General features: G+C 45.5%; 1 protein-coding gene across 1 annotated transcript in view; it reads left to right on the top strand.

Moving 5' to 3' along the window:
• Window positions 1-17,113, top strand: part of EHMT2 (euchromatic histone lysine methyltransferase 2) — a 346,377-nt gene that overhangs the window by 79,068 nt on the left and 250,196 nt on the right. The window contains exon 9 of the mRNA XM_069635011.1: window positions 13,437-13,545. Within this exon, the coding sequence (XP_069491112.1) occupies window positions 13,437-13,545 (109 nt within the window). The remainder of the gene's footprint in view (window positions 1-13,436; window positions 13,546-17,113) is intronic.

Consider the following 17,113-nt stretch of genomic DNA (forward strand, 5'->3'; position numbering starts at 1 on the left):
ACTTTTGGTGAGTAGTGGAACACTTATTCTAGGTGCAGTGAAAACCTATAACTAGTTTTGTGATAACACACAGTTCTACTAGGTGAGTAAAACCTAAGGCTGTAATAAACAATTACAGATGCTTTTGAAATTGGGGAACCCCAGATTGAGGTAAGCAGTAACTCTTGTAACTTATTTTGGATGGCACACAGCTAACACAAGGTAAGTAAAACACACATATTTTTTTAACCTCACAATGAAGGGGAAAGTAAAACCCAATGTTACACTTTACTGAATGACTCAGTTATTCTAGGTAGGCAACAACCTAATGCAGACTTACTAAGGACAGGCTAGCAGCAAGTCAGGGGAAGCAAGACCCAGTTGGGGGACACTCATACAATTTATCCTCAAAGGACTAATCTGGTGATACCAATACTTTACTTTTGGGAAGCGGCACAACCTAATCACAGGAGAGTAAAATACCTTCACATCTACTTTCTATTAGACTGGCAAAACAGTTGCTAAGGAAGAAAAGATGTTAACCATACTTTTACGAATAGTGCATCACACATTCAAGTAAGACCTTTTGTAAAAGTTCACTCTTCGAATTACAGTCACCAACCAACTCTTTACAAGTAAGTAACCTTTAAACACTTATTTTCTTTTCTGGGCAGAAGTCCCAATCCCTTAAAAGTCTTTCCCTTGTTCTTGGAGCATGAGTGTTCTCAGTGGCAGAAGGGGGGTCACTAGGACTAGTTACCAACAAGCAGTGTCAGACTGGGTTCTTTAGTAGCAAAAGTCAGAGTTCCTTAGGAAAACTGGGCAAACAGGTGAGTACTTTACTTTAGAATTAGAAGAGGATCCAGGGGCTTTGCAGATGACACCCTAGCAGGATTCTAGCAGTGAGACTGGGTGCACTGGATGAGAGGCCTCCCCATCACAGAAAACAACCCACAGCTGCACAGAAATCCTAACGGGCTTAAGGTAAGTACATGCCCAAGCCAACACAGTACCTCTGCATTGAAGAAGATTTTGCAGCAGGACGACTTCAGGGTCTGCAGCCAAATAGCCGGTCAGTGGATTCCTTGTTGTGGTGACTGAAAACCAAACCTCAGAAGGAACTTTGCAGCAGGGATCGCTGAAGAAGGCTCTAGGCAAGGTTTCACTTGCGGCTGAATGCGGTTCTGCGGATTTGGCACATTTTCAAGGAGCACAGAAGAAGACAGAAAATTGCGGGGGAATTCTCGTCGTTACGAAGGTCCAGCACTCGGTTGAGGGGACTTTTCTGACTCGATTAGTGTCTCTGGAGATCCACAAGGTTGCCCACGAAGTTTCAGCGAGATTCGGAATTCGTAAGACCATGCAACGCACAATGGCTTGAGGACCCACGGTATTGGGATATTGCAACAACGCACGGTCGCAGCAACGTGTGGGATGGCTCAAAATGCAGATCTTCTTGGGTCTAGTGGGTCTTGCCAAGCTCTGGGTCGGGGTCGTCGTTTTCGGAGTCCGCAGGTTGATTGGAAGGAAGGGCTTCAGCAGGCTCGGGTTGCACAGCAGGCTCTCCAGTCGCTGGAAATAGTCTCTGCCGCTTTTCCTTCACCATCCTCTTTGGTTTAAGTTCCAGTGGTCAACATGTCTTCAGCTTCCAGGTTTGCAGTATTTATCAGGAATTACAGCACAACCACTGCTTTCTCTCCCCGCATTTTACAAGAAGGGGCGGTCTGGTTGTCCAATCAGGACAGCCAGCCCCCCTCTGGGATTTGTCCCTATTCAAGCAAGGCGTAAGACAAAGTGCTGGGGAGTTTTGGACTCCTCCCTCACTTCCAGCTCTCACAGACAGACTGGAGCCTGGGCGAGGAGTCCAGGGTACTCCCGCTGAAGACAAAAATCACACAAAGAAATTTCCCTCCCTGGATGTCGGGGGAAGGAACAAGAAACACTAAAATGGCAAAAAAAGAAGATGGTCATTTTTGGTAAAAATGGACACCCTTAGGTCCCTTTACTGCAGCTGTGAACACAGCCTGCGGTAAAGGTGCACCAAATTAATACAGGGTATCACTGCTGCCAGCCATTGAAGGTAATCTTGTCACTGTAACAGAATAGTTCGTGAAAGGGGATACATTGTATCTCCCCAGCACTCCACATAAGGTGGGGTGTGCTGGTTTCACTTAACAAAATGTAAAAGGGATCCAAAGATCCTTTCTACCCTTTGGAACTGTAGTTCACTCAAGGTTAGCACAAGAAAGTTAAAAGGGGAGCCCCTATCTAACACTTATTGCCAGTACATTTTTAAAGAGGGTAACTTTAAGAAGACACTATGGAGAGTCTTATTACACCTATAAAAAGATTTAAAGATTATGTGAGTGTGGAAGAAGGTTCCCACTCACTGAGGTTTTAAGGAAAAATATCCCACTAGTAAAGCAAAATGTTCTGGGATTGACCCAGGTCGGGAAGATTTACCAGTTCTATGAAAATCTTACCTAACACACCAACCGCCTAAAGGCCTATGTCTCTAGACCAGAACTGGGAGCTTTGCTTCTAGCCTCAGCTCAAGAGGAGGAGGAGAGTGAACCTCTACCTGACCTCCTCAGGGGACAACCTTTAGATGGAAAGGTAGGAGTTATTCTCTCTTCTGATCTGACACTGGAACAACAGGAGGAGTGCAAATATCTGTTAAATCAGTTTGCCTCTTTGTTTTCACGATCACCAGGCTTTACCCCTTGGGGCCAGCATGAGATTCTCACTGGTGACTGTTTACCTGTTAAAAGCAGACGTTACAGAATGTCAGACCATGTAAGGACCCACATCATGGAAGAGGACAACAAGATGCTTTATCTCGGGGTTATAGAGCCATCTACAAGTCCATGTTCTAGTCCAGTTGTGCTAATACCAAAGGCAGGATCCAAGGAATTGAGATTCTGTGTGGACTATAGAGCTCTTAATGCAGTCACCACGACTGATTCCCATCCTTTACCCAGGACAAATTAGCTGGTGGACAAACTTGGTTCAGCCAAGTACCTCAGTACATTTGACCTAACTTCAGGCTATTGGCAAATAGACCATGCCATGGAGAAAACTGCATTTTCAACCCCAGAAGGCCTCTACCAGTTTAAGGTTATGCCTTTTGGACTAAAGAATGCACCTGCTACATTCCAAAGGATGGTGAATCATGTTCTGAATGGGATGGAGGACTTCTGCATGGCATACTTGGATGACATTGCAGTGTTCAGCCCTACTTGGAAGGAACACATTGAACACTGTTAGGGAGAATTCTCAAAAATATGCTAATTCCCTTCACCTTAGAGACCCCCAGCAAATTTGCTTGATTTTGAGGACTTGAGAGTGTGACCCTTTTTCCCACTCTCTCATGTATTTTGATATGTGTTTTACCTCTGTGTTTTCTTGGTTATGGAGTCTCAGTGCAGTGACACAGGGAAGCCTTTCAGGCTTTCCCCAAGGTTTAACTACCTTCTCTGGGATAAACTACTCTTTCCCAGAGTAAGTAAAGTGAAATTGACTTTACTAGTCTTTTAAATTCCTAGACAGACCCAGCACACCCAATCTTACAATAGAGTGCTGGAGGGGTTACTTGGTATCCCCTGTGTCTAGATACTCGCGTATCAGCCAAATGCTACCCTTTCCTCTCAGAATGGCTGCTGGCAGTGGTTTTACAACGAACTACCATGATTGTTCGAGACCGCAAACTATTCGTAGCTCCGGTAACGTTAAATCGCGGGAGCCATGGTTTCAAGATGGCGTCTGAGCCCACTTTTGTTAAAACGGGTCCCGGTCTTCGTTTTTTCGCCATTTCTTTGTGGAAAGGTCCTTCTCAAGTTTTTCTCTGCATGCCAAACCAGGTTTGGTCTCTTTGTTCATTCGCCTTTGGCGGGCTTCAGGAGTGAAGACCGCCTCTGGTACCCCACGTGTCTGGGGTAGGCAGGAAGTGAGGAAGGAGCCCGAAACCCCCTGTGCTTGGTCTCCTAGGAGACTCAGATGCACTCTGTGGTGATTGGCTGGCTGACTGTCTGGCAAGGATAGCCACCCTCCTCGGTGAGTGACAGCTAGGCTGGACTGAATGGGAGAGAACTGAATAAAAGGCGAGTCTCTTGGCTTGGAAGGCAGAGTCGACCACAGGACGAAGGAACCCGAAGAATAACTTCAAGAGGACGCCTGCTGCAACTCCTGGACTGTTGGTTTGCCCGGTGAAGCCCTGCTGCAGGTCCGAATCGCCAAGTTCGCATCGACAGAGAAGCCCTGCAAAGGATGACTTCTCCCGACTCCAAAGTAAGCCAACTGGACACCCATCTCCAAAGATGCATTGTGACACTCAAAGTAAGCCAACTGGACACCCATCTCAGAGCTGGTTGAATTTCCTCAGAGTTGCACCAGGAAACCGTAGGACCAGGGAGAGGGACACCAGTTTGTGTGCGTTGCTTACAGACACCGGAATTGAAGTTTGCCAGTTGCAAGCTTTTGACAGTCCGGTGCAGTGCAGGAGTCCCCAGACGTCCTCTCTCTTGTCCCCACGATTGAGGCCTGGGAACAGCGACATCTGCAGGAACTGCCAGGAGCAGAAGTCATCAGCTGCCTCTTTTTCTTCATTGTATGGTACTGTGAAACAAGACTGACAGAACTTGGCTCTCGCTGTCAAAGTGCTTGAAACTTTTGCAACTCGCAGGCCTAATCAGCTTGTGACCCAACATATGATTTATTCTTTTTACAAACAACTTCTGAGAACTTGTGCAGAGACTTTACCGTTTACTTACCAGAATCGCTTTATCCTATCCACGACTTTTGCCCATTGACTTTGGCCTAGCCTGTTGAATTGAATTGACTCCTCTGGTGAACTCATATTTGCACTGCCTAAGAATAATTGTAGTCTTTTATGCTCTGATAACCTTTACCTTTTACTCCCCTTCAAAAGTATTGAAGTATATTTGTGGTGTTATATAATTGCCTCCTTCTAATGAATGTTTTAGAACTGACTGATAAATTAATAAGTATTTATCTAAGAAACCTTTAGTGTAAGAGTTTATTTGAACACCTGTGATTGTAGACCTCTGTGTAACATCATTACTGCTCACATTCCCCTCTTGAGATAAGCCTGGCTGCTCAGCCCCGCTACCAAAACTGTGTAGTACAGACTTATACCAAAGGTTGGTTTGCTTACACTTGTGGTCATATTTGTGTGTAGTGTTCCCTAAGGGTACTGCATACAAACTCTGCCTAAGAACCACTTAGGATATGTATTGCAGGCTCTTGAGCAGGCCAGTCTGACCATAGAGGCAAGGCAATGTTAAATTGGTCAGTGTAAAATGGTCTACCTTGGACATGAGGTAGGAGGAGGTGAAATAAGGCCATTGCCTAGCAAAGTACAAGCTGTACAAGACTGGGCCACCGCTTACTCAAACCCAAGTGAGAGCCTTTCTGGCTCTCACAGGTTACTATAAGATCTTCATTGAGAATATGGGAAAAGTTATGATTTTTCTGAAATGTATTGAGAGCACGAGCGAAAGTCGGATGATGTGCGTTGTAACCTCCGTGTTTTAGACAATTGCAAATAAAACGGAACAAAGTTTTGCCAACTTCCTGAGTCGGTTTTGATTATTGATGTTTGAGTAAATTCTGCATCCCCATCCATCTCGAAGTATTGCTACCTCGTCTTAAAGGGACCTAGGTCTATGGGTTCAGTGTCCATGTTGGAAAGGGGTGGGGCAGTGGTTTGGAATTTCCTATGTGGTAGGAGGGGGAAAAGGTGTTGATAAAAGGGGATACCACGTCTCACCCGTCACATCGCCCCCATCCAGGTGATCCTCCCTCAGTGGTCCACCCCCAGGAACTGGATCCAATAGTGATGGACGTGTCCTGGTCGCCTGGATGACAGATCCCTGGGGACTATCTAGGGAGACACCTTGAGGTTTCTCAGTGTCACAATGCAAAAAGCAGATGACTATGGAGTACGAAACACAAAAATCCTAGTCAGAAACACATGAGTTGAATTCGGGAATTGAAATTAAAAGGCCCAAAGTCCAGCAGAAGAGCTGGGGAGGGAAGGTGGTCTCTTAAGGTTAAAGGGAATTGGCACAAATGAAAATTCTCCCTGACATGCACATTCCCATCAGGAGGTGGATTCCCACCAAGGGATACCCATATATAGGTGTCATCGTCTCTGGGTTTTCCCTTCAACGGATTTGTGAAGACTTGGAAACGGGGGTGCAGACTTCACCTGGGTATCAAGGGATGGTGCTGTCTCCCTCTTACCAATGTCAACCAATTTGGAAGGGGGGAGAGCAGGAAGAGGGAGAAATTAATGACCTTCATGTAGATTCAGGTTCTCTCAGTCCTTGCTCTCTACTTCACAACACCCACCCAACCATCCTCCTCAATAAAGCATATACTTCACTGCAACAGCCTTGGCAGAGGTCGGAAACCCATTAAGAAAATGTATATACAAAAGATCTGGGAGCCGCTTTACTGAGAACAAACACAGCCACATAACCTGCGCTCTGGGTAGGTTTCCACTCGGGAGGGTTTACGACCGAGTTTTAGCGCACTGTACCTTTCATATAGGAGAAATACCCATTTGCATATTGGTCTGGTCCCATCCACTTGGGCAGTCGAGCACCAAAATGCTAGGGAATTCTCCTTGGAACAAGAGTACCAACAATAACCCCAGACACGCCTAGTCGGGCCTCATCACTGAGGTGGAGCTGTGCCTCTCCCATTATGAAAATAGTTGTGGCAGTTGGCGACGAGATGGTGGAGGCCTGCGTGTGGTGGGACACACACGTGTAGGGACCCCCAAAACATTCTAAAGTTCTTAAAATGATCTATCTTTTGGAGCCAGCTTTTTCCCAACCCACCTGCCGATACAAGCGCGGCTGGTCCTCAAAATGATGCTGAATGCCCTCATTGGATAAAGAAAAGGATTTGTACTCTCTATTTAGAGAAGCACCATCGTAAAGACAGAGTCCTTACATGTGTCGATCTGAACACCAGTCAATGCTACAAAAGAGATTACCTTGTCTACCGATGCCAGAATTGGATTTATGCTCTGGTCAAGAGAATAATAACCAAAAAGCGCCACTTGCTTTTGCATTGCTTTCTTGTGGGCTCTTTTCTGGCTCACCATGATTTTCAAATTCTGTCCCTATACCTGCAAATGAGCAAAGGCTAGTTCCTCAGAAACCAGGCTTTCAAGTTCAGCAATCGAGGGGAGGAATGCACCCTAAACCTTGTACCGTGACACTCAGCACTAAATCACATAGTAAGTCAACTGGACAATATACGTTTCTGATCTAGTGAAACGGATTCTAGGAACAGTATAAACCTATAACTGATTCAGGATAACGGTTAGTCTATGGGAGTTGGACCTTTGGGTGTAAGGGCCTGGCCAGAGGGCCAAGGCCACACGGTTGACAGTCGCCGAGCAGTTGCACAGCAGGTGAATCTCAGCAGATACAATCATCAGAAATGCTATTACGGTGAGTAATGCATGTCATACTTTTGTAAGGAACTACCAGTAACCTAAAAGGTAAGTATTACCTAGGCAGACTTATTCTAGACAGGCTAACCGCAAGTCTGTGGAAGCAAGACCCAATTGTGGACACCCATACAATTATCCTAACAGGAATAATAAAGTGAAACCAACAGCATTACCTTTGGGAAAAGGGAAACCCGATTCACAGGTGAGTAAGTTAACCCTCCATCTACTTTCTGTTAGAATGGAGAGACAGTTTCTAAGGAATGTAGAACTTTGAGAATACTTATTTATGAAGGCACACAGCTTATTCAAGGTAAGTTAATCCTATATATACTTTTCAGAATGGCAAAACTTATCTGACTATTCACTCTGCGAGTTTAAAGTTACCAACTAACTGTTTTACAAGTAAGTACACTTTTCAACGCTGCTTCTACTTTGAAAGTCAGACCCTTTACATTATCTAGCCCTTCTCTATTCTAGTGCATGAGTTCTCTGAGGCAGAAGAGGGACCCTAGTTTTCTAGGAGCCAGCTGTAGGCAGGGTAAGATAGGGCTTAGTTGCAGGCAGAGTCAGAGTTCCTGAGGAAGACTGGGCAAACAAGTAGTTTGCTTTGAAAGTTAGTTAGGGTGCAGGAACTTCAGAGAAGGCACCCTAGGAGGATTCCAGCTGTGGGCCTGGTTGAACTGAACGAGAGACCTCCCAATCACAGTAGCACCCCAAGGATACACAGGGATCAAAAGGGATCAAAAGCGACTGAAGGTAAGTAAATACCCAAGCCAGCCCAGTACCTCAGCAGAAGATTTTGCAGCAGGAAGACTTCAGGATCTGCAGCCAAAAACCTGGTTGTTGAATTCCTTCATCAAGAAGACAAGACCGGACACTGGAATGACTTTTGCAGCAAGGATCACAGGGAAGGCTCTAGGCAAGGTTTTCCTTACAGCTGGATGCGGCTCTGTGGATTTGATGCCTTTTTCAGGAGCACAGAAGAAGACAGAACATTGCTGGTCAGATTCTCGTCGTTTGCAAGGTCCAGCACTCGTAAGGGAATTTTCAGACTTGATTCACTTCTCTGTAGGCCCAGCAGGATGCCCACAAAGTTTCAGCAAGATTTGGAATTTGGAAGACAGTGCACCGCACAATGGCTCAAGGTTGCAGGGTATTAGGGTATTGGGGTATTGCAGCCCTGCAAGGTCGCAGCACTGCGTGGGAGGGCTTAATCCATTCAGGACAGCCAGGCTCCCAGTTTGAGCTGGATTCCTACACTCAGGCCAGAAGACAGAGGACTGTGATGTTTTGGACTCCTCCCTCACTTCCTGCCTTCACAGACACTCTGGGGCCTGGGCGGGGGAGTCCACAGGACTCCCGCTGAAGATAAAAATCACACAAACGAATTTCCCACCCTGGAGGTCAGGGGAAGGAACAAGAAAGGACAAGGAACACTAAAATGGCCAAAAAAGAAGAAGACTGGGCCCATTTTGGATGCTTTTACCGGCTGGTGCACCAAATTAATAAAAAGGTTCACTGCCACCAGCCGTTAAAGGTAAGTTTGCCCTTGTAACAAATGTTACATTTAAAATAAGAAAGGGGATACTCAGTATCTCCACAGCACTCCCCATAAGGTGGGTGTTAGGAAGAATTCTCATAAATGTGCTAATTCCTCTCTACCTTAGAGACCCCAAGCTCTTTTGCTGACCTTTTCGGACTTTGTACTTCTGATTTCTATTTTCTGTGTTTTTTTCTTTGGTTATGGAGTTTTAGACCACTCCATAGGCATCATCTTTTCATTTGTGTCACGCAGCACCCTCAGTGCAGTGACACAGGGGAAGCCTTTTGGGCTCTCCCAATGTTTAAATACCTTATCTGTGATAAACTTCTGTTTCCCAGAGAATGTAAAGTTAAATTGACTTTACTAAATTCCTAGACCCAGCACACATTATCTTCCAATAGAGTGCTGGAGGGGTTACCTAGTATCCTCTGTCTAGAAACTCATGTAGCAGTCAAATGATACCCTTTCCTATCAAAATGGCTGGTGGCAGTGGTTTTACAACGAACTACCATGATTTTTCCCGACTGCGAACAACGGCAGCGTTAAATCGCGGGAGCCATTTTTTTCAAGATGACGTCTGAGCCCCCTCTGTAAAAACAGGCCCTGGTCGTCTTTTTTTCACCGTTTCTTTTTGGAAAGGTCCTTCTAGATTTTGTCTCTGTGCACCAAACTAGGTTGAAAGACTGAAGACCGCCTATGGCGCCTGAGTATATGCGGTGTGCAGGAAGTGAGGGAGGTGCCAGAAACTCCCTGTGCTTAGTCTCCTGGGAGACCCAAATGCACTCTGGCATGTTTGGCTGGCTGACTGTCCGGCAAGGACAGCCAACCTGCTGGTTGAGTGGCAGCTAGGCTGGAATGAATGGGAGAAAACTGTGTAAAAGGCGAGTCTCTTGGACTGAAAGGCAGACTCGACCACTGGAATGAAAGAACCGAAGACGAGCTGGAAGAGGACGGCTGCTGCAACTACTGGACTGTTGGTTTGCCCGGTGAAGCCCTGCTGCAGGTCTGAATTTCCAAGTTCACCTAGACAGAGAAGCCCATTCAATGACGACTTCTTCCTTTTGAGTTGGTGGGACCAATCAACTCGTAAGCCACCTGGATACCATTCTCAGAGCTGGTTAGGACACCAGCTTGTGTGCTTGAAGAACAGCAACCGGAATCGATGATTTGCCAATTTACGAGCTTTGTGATCCGTTCCCTGTGCAGTGCAGGAGTCCCCCGACGTCCTCCCTCTTGTCCACACGACTGAGGCTTAGGAACTGCCAGGATCAGTCTTCAGATGCATCTTTTTCTTCAAATAAGGTACTGTTAAAACCCGACCGAGAGAACTTGCCTCTCACCGCGAAAGTTCGTGGAACTTTGGCAACTTGCAGGCCTAGTCAGCTTGTGACCCGACATACAAACCTTTGTTCTGTGAACTACTTCTAAGAACGTGGCAAAAACATTTACGTTTTAAATACCAGAACCGTTTTTACTCATACAAGACACTAGCCCATTGACTTTGGCCTACCTATTGCATTGAATCAACTCCTCTGGTGAACTCCAACTATTTACACTGTTTTAAAGTAACTGTAATATTTGTTTTATTAACTTATGCCTTTTTGCTCCCACTTCAATGCTATTTTGCTCCGACTTCAAGGGAGCTCAACTGCTTAGTAATCAGTATTGTAGTATAATTTTTGTGTGATATTGTTTGCCTCATTTAGTGAATGCTTTATAAATGACTGTGTAAATTAAAAAGTGTTTTACCAAGAAACCTTGAGTATAAGTGTCTTCTGAGTACTTGTCATTGTAGACCTTTGTGTAACACCCTTACAAGCTCACATTTCCCTCTTGAAATAAGCATGGCTGCTCAGCTCGCTACCAAAAACTGTGTTGTACAGACTTATACTAAAGGTTGCTTTTGCTTACACCTGTAGTCCTAGTTGTGTGTAGTGGTCCCAGAGGGTACTGCATACAAACTTTGCCTAACAGTGGGGGTGCTGGTCTCCCCTAATAAAATTTTAAAGGGATCCAAAGATTCTTTCTGCCCCAGGGAACTGTAGTTCGCAGAAGGATAGCTTAAAGGTTAAAGGGGAGCCCCTAGGGCAACCACACTTATTTCTAAAAAGTTGTCAAAGAGGATAACTTTTAAAAGACACTATTGTGGGAAACCTGAAAGTGTCTCCCTAGCTAGTCCCCTGCGATCTGTCATCCAGGTGGCCAGGACTTGGATCCAGTTCCTGGGGGTGGACCTGTGAGGGAGGATCACCTGGATGGGGTGTCATCGGGGAGTGGGACACCGACGGGTGAGACGCAGTATCCCCCTTTCTTCAACACATTATCCCCATCCTCTCACGTAGGACATTCAAAACCACTACTCCCTTTTCCTGACACAAACACTTTTGTGCAAAACGGAAGACAACCGACTAACACCAGAGCCGTTTACCTGACATGTCCAAATACCAGGGTCAGGTAAAATCAGGCAATTGATCAGAATTGCACACACACCTGATGGCCCTTTCCCTTCCTCTATAGGGTTAAAAGGTGGAGGAAGAGAGCACAGTACGAGCAAGGCAGACCGCACGATGAGACAGCTATCCAGGCCTGGCAGTTCAAGAGGAGGAGAAAGGCGGCGAATATCGAAAGGTGGACAAGGGGTGATACAACCTTGTCCTTTTCGACTCAAACTCTCGAAACCTCTGCAGAGGGAATCATAAGACCGAGGACAATAGCCCCAGTGTGCTGCAACAAATGTCAACGGTACATGGAGCGGTTGACGCTGATAAGCAGAAGTGAGGGAAACTCCTGCTACCATGGTACCAACCTTAAACTAGTTACAAGGAAAGCCAAGCGGTTCATCACAGCCGGTGAATCGAGGGTAGAACCGATAAGAACCGGACTGTGGTGAATGAAAGACGCAAAGTGGCATGAAGTTCAAAGAACTGTAAAATTGTGAAGGGAAGACCAGCTGCAGAGGGAACAGGCACTACGCGGGTGCAACCTCAAGACTGTGGTCGACCCAAAGCTGAAAGAAACTGCAGATACCAGAAGGCTGTAGGATTGCTGCCATAATAGGTCAAAGTGGTCATACAGGTGGTCTAGCAAAATCCCCGTACAGTCGAGTCCTTGATCTACAAACAGTTAAGAAAATAAGGGAAGTGAATCCTGCAAAGCTTGAAAGTAAAAGAAATTGTGAATGTGGCAGGAGTAAACCCGGAGGAGGGATGCCACTAAAGAGGGGCGAAGTCTAAGGTTCCGAGAAACAGTGTTGACAAATGTGAACCCGGTAGATGGATGTCGACAGAGAACTGTTTAAAAAGTCATTGAGATTTTGTGGAAACTAGAAAAACCATAGTGAACCCGGCAGAGGGAGACAGAAAGAATCGAGAGGGGGACCGAGAGGTGAAGAATCCTCATCCTAAGTAAAACGAGGAATACAAACTTTTATTCTGTTCAAGGAACTTCTGTTTTTATATTTGAATACATCCGGTCCTTGAAGGCAAGAGACTTTCAAGACAAACGAGACTTGGCCATCGACGGCCCTGATAGGTGGAACAGAACCATCATCTCTTGCTGGGAAAGCTCGAGAGAATACTGTGCTCCAAGATCCAACCTTACCCCGTGCTCAAAATGTGGGGAAGGGAGAATCGAAGCTACTGCATCCTGACATATTTCTGAACACTTCTTTCTTTTCTTGAAAACTATCCCTCACCCGTTTGTATTAGTTGTAAGGACTGGCAATAGGATTTTCCTTATTTTTCATTTGACGATCGACCCTTAGATTTTGGTTTAGATTGGGCTTTTTTCCTACCTGCATACAATTTAATAAACACCCTTGAACTGTGATCACTTGTGTCTGTCTTTACAGTTGCTACTATGAGTTGGAGCGTCTTAAAGATGACACCCATAAAAAGAGTAAAATATGCTGTGAGTGTGTAAAAAGGTTCCTACTCGGAGGTATAAGGAAAAATAATCCACCAGTAAAAGCAAAATGTTCTGGGATTGACAGAGGTTGGGGAGATTTATCATTGCTATGAAAATCTTACCGAACATATGGGTGTGGTAGTTGCTATGCGTTAGTGTACAGACTAAGTGTACCCTTTGTGACAGCCTTCTACCCATTCTTGATAATTGAGCTTCACTGCACTACCACTGTACCTACCTTTGAGAGGCTTGGCTTTATTTTTGGCTGGGGCTTTTGCCCCACCCTTGGGTTAGTGTTTGTACAGCTGTCAACAGGGTTTGTGCATAAACTGCCTTAACAAGAACACTGCATTGTTTTCATAGCATATATTTTGCCACCCTGCATCGTTGTTTTACAGAGCGGTTAAGAGACTGGTAGTCTCTGCTTTGTTTTCTCCACGCTTCCCTTTTGCCATTATCATTCTGCATTGACTGGCATTTCACTTAAAAGGATTCTCTCCCTCCTTTCTGCCCACTCAGAGCTCAACCAGCCTGAAGAAGAAGACTAAGAAGAAGTGGAAGAGCGATAGCCCCTGGGTGAGGCCAACCCGCAAACGCAGGAAGAAGGAGAGGCCAAAGCCGGGCCAAGGTAGGCAACGCTGAATTGGGCGAAGCATACGAGGGCAGATTGCTCCTGCGGGTGGTGCTTTTGCAGGTTACAGATTTACACAACTATGGTATTGGAGTCAGAAGTGTCATAAATTTAATTGCATGAAATTCTAGACTGTTTTTAGGTCACATGTCGGCTGTATGAAGGATTGAAGAGTTTAGTCATACTGGTTCTCATAACATGCTTGTGTGACTTGCATATGGTTGTCCCACACAAAAACGGACACATGGTTGTGGTCTTAAACATGTTTCAGCACCATTACGACTGTTATTGACTGCACTCAGAACATTCTGACTTCAGAATCAGACATTGAAACAGAAACATTTGTGTGCATTCAAGAAACAGCAAAGCAATTTCTCAGCAAGCAAGATTTCTTTCACCAAGACACTCCTCTTTGCTAGAGTGGGGTGGGGGTTGTGGGGGAAGAGGGGGCTTTTTCCCCTGCAAAATCCAATTTAAAGCGCCAAAGAGAAAGCTAAAGCATGAGGGCGGGAGCTTTAACCTCATTATAGGGAAACTGTTTGCCCATGATAAAACCATAACCGTTCAACCATGTTTGCAACTAAAATTATTAAGTAATGAAGATAACCTTGTTATTAAAGGAAATCAAGATAACACTGTATGTAATTTACTAACTCAGTTTGCCTATTTACTTTACTCACTATTAAGCAAATGTTTTTTTACTGCACCATCAGATCTCCAAAACCTGTATTGCCGTAACTGCAATTTTTGTAATCATCTTCTAGACCTTGGGATAATTACCCTTTCCACAACTCCGGCCGGAGCCGGTCGTTATCCCGAGACAATTGACTAATTCCTGGGGCTATAAGGCTTTAATAATTAACCAAAAGAATATGCACCAAGAAGATAGATGGCCAGCTAGTGTGCATAATAATTAATACACAGAATATGTACTAAGGAGATCATCCTTAATGAACCTTGTTACTGCAAGTTAAATATGTGCCTACATAAATCTCTATAGAAAACGAATTCCCAGCTGACTGAAATAGATATGTTTATTTTTTTATTTTATTTTTATTGTGATACAGCCACGTAACGTCTTTTCAGAGTTATAAAAATACGTAACATGAGAGAAAAATACTTAAACATCACACTTCTTTGGTAAAATTATCCAACACATTTTTGGGCAAAACCTACCCAACCGAAATCACCAAAAGTCTTAGTCAAGGATTTAAGAATACAAGAGGCCGCAAGCCTGCAAAACTTGGACAACATGTATAGTCAATAAAGTCTCTTGTCCGGCTATTAACTTGTCCCAAAACATATCCAAAGATAATCTGTCTTCACTTTCCATGAACTGTAGAAAGTACCTCACCCTCCTCTCCCGAGCAACATCACTGCGAGTACAACATTTTTTTTATTTCCTCACTCCCGCCCTAGCAAGACAGCACTTCACCTGTATGGACCAGATTTAGCCGAACTCTTAAGAATGCCTGCCTCACCTTCCAGCTGTGAAAGCTCAAATATTTAGGGGGAAGGCCACTCTTTTCATCAAAAAGGGACAGTAATTTAGCTAAAGACAGCTTATGCATACTTTCAATCGTGCAAATCCAATCTGTTCGGACAATAGCTTTCTTAACCCTCATCTGATCAAACAGGGTATCCAAATCACTGCTGCATTCCGCCAGTACACCAGGGACAAGCAACCTAAATTTAGACATTCTTGGGCTCTTTTCCTCTTTCAAGTTTCCTCGCGCTCTCCACGCGCAACATCCGTTCTCTATCAGCTGTTCTTCCCAACCAGACGTGCAGTGCCTGCACCTCGCTCTCTCTGCGCGCACCATTCATTTTGAATCAGCTGTTTTGCCCACCACGTGGAATCATCTGCAGCTGGGAATTATCTTTGGAGGTAAGCCTCATGGGCCCAACATCGCCACTGGTGCATTCAAACCCGCTGAATGAGGCTTGCAGTTGTCTTGTGTGGTTCTCTCACAATTGGGCATAATTTTTTGCTGTACCACAGCCATACTCATTTATTGAAACACGTGTCCTGAAACACGTGTTTTGGCCACTATAGCACTGCCTATTTGGCCTTATTGTTTGAGAATTAAAGTGCCTGCCTGCTTGTTGAGGATACCCTCACCCCCTTCAAAGATGGCCACCTGCACCTGAGTTCTGCCTACATAGCCCGGCACGGTTCCCCCCACCATTGGCTACCTTTGTCTTATTCAGCCAATCGGTGGGACCAGGAGACGGGAGTCGGCCCACTTCTAAGGCCCCTGTCTGCACCCTGTCCTCTACCAAGACGCTACATGAAGCTACTACCGCAACCCTCCCTAGGGTTGCCAGCTCACTCAGTTATGAAACTGGACTACCAAGACTTCTCTTGTTTCACCTTCTTTGGGTTAGTCCCCTCCTTCTGCCTACCCTTCTTTTTGATTTCCCTTCATGGACCTTCACTCTCCCCTCTGCCTGTTCCAACTGGTCGTCCTCTATGCTCCCTAGTGCTCTCGTTTCAGCACTCACCTCTAACCATACCTCTTTTCTTTCACCTATGGTGCCTTAGCATATGCCTTTGAAAGTCAATTTTGGGTGTGTTCTTGTAACTCAAATGTGGGTGTGTCTTTCACGTTACTTTGGCCCCAAATTGTAACCTGCTAGCCCAGTGACTGTTCCATACCGCTGTTCTTGCATATTTCTCCTACTGCCCCCTCTCACTACCTGCTCATGGCGTTATCTGTTTCTCAGATCTCCTCCAACTGCTTTTATAGCAACTATCCTTCCCTTCTCACTAAGACTGGTAAGAAGAAATTTAAAAAGGATATCTTGGCTTACAACCCAGGTCTCCATCACTGATACCTATTCCAGCCCCTCTGCCAGACAAACCATCACTGACCACCTCTTTTTCGTTACTTTGCCAGATCTCTGGACCCTTCATATGATCTCTGTGCTTTGTCCTGTCTCCTCCTCTCCCATTAATGGTGGCACCCGCTGGGTTGTCCTCATGGCTTTTTTTGACACCTCCAGAGTCGTCATTAATGTCTACCTAAATGGCACTGCCATGGTGCAAGGCCCTCAGGCTAATCTCCTCCTCTTTGATAGGCTGTTCCCTCGCCTTAGCAACTTCCTCTCATCTCCTGCTGCCCCCTACTATCCGCCTTTGGCTACCTTGACTCCCTTTCCTTCCTCCTCTGCCCCATCTCAAGCTCCCTTCACACCTCCGCAGGGTGTACCTCTGATTTGTACCCCTCCCCGGAAGGTTTTTAAGGCTGGTAACCTTCTTCATATTGCCACTCTCAACTCTAGCTCGGCTGTCGAACACTCCTCTGACATCTGCCACCTCCTAGAAGAACTTGACCTTGATGTCCTTGTCTTGCTGAGACGTGGTGCACGGCCAGCTGTGTCACAAGTTTTGACACTCTCCTCCCTGACGGCTACAAGATCCTCTCTGCCCCAGACCTAACCGACCCAGCAGGGGTGTAGCCCTGATCTTCCCTGAATGGATCGATCTCTCTGTCTCTCTTTCTCTCTTTCTCTCCCCACCCCCTGGTCAAATCACCTCTTTCTCTCCGAGTGGACAGACCTC

This window comes from Ambystoma mexicanum, chromosome 13 (genome assembly GCF_040938575.1).
Source record: "Ambystoma mexicanum isolate Mex_15411 chromosome 13, UKY_AmexF1_1, whole genome shotgun sequence".
Taxonomy (NCBI): Eukaryota; Metazoa; Chordata; class Amphibia; order Caudata; family Ambystomatidae; genus Ambystoma; species Ambystoma mexicanum.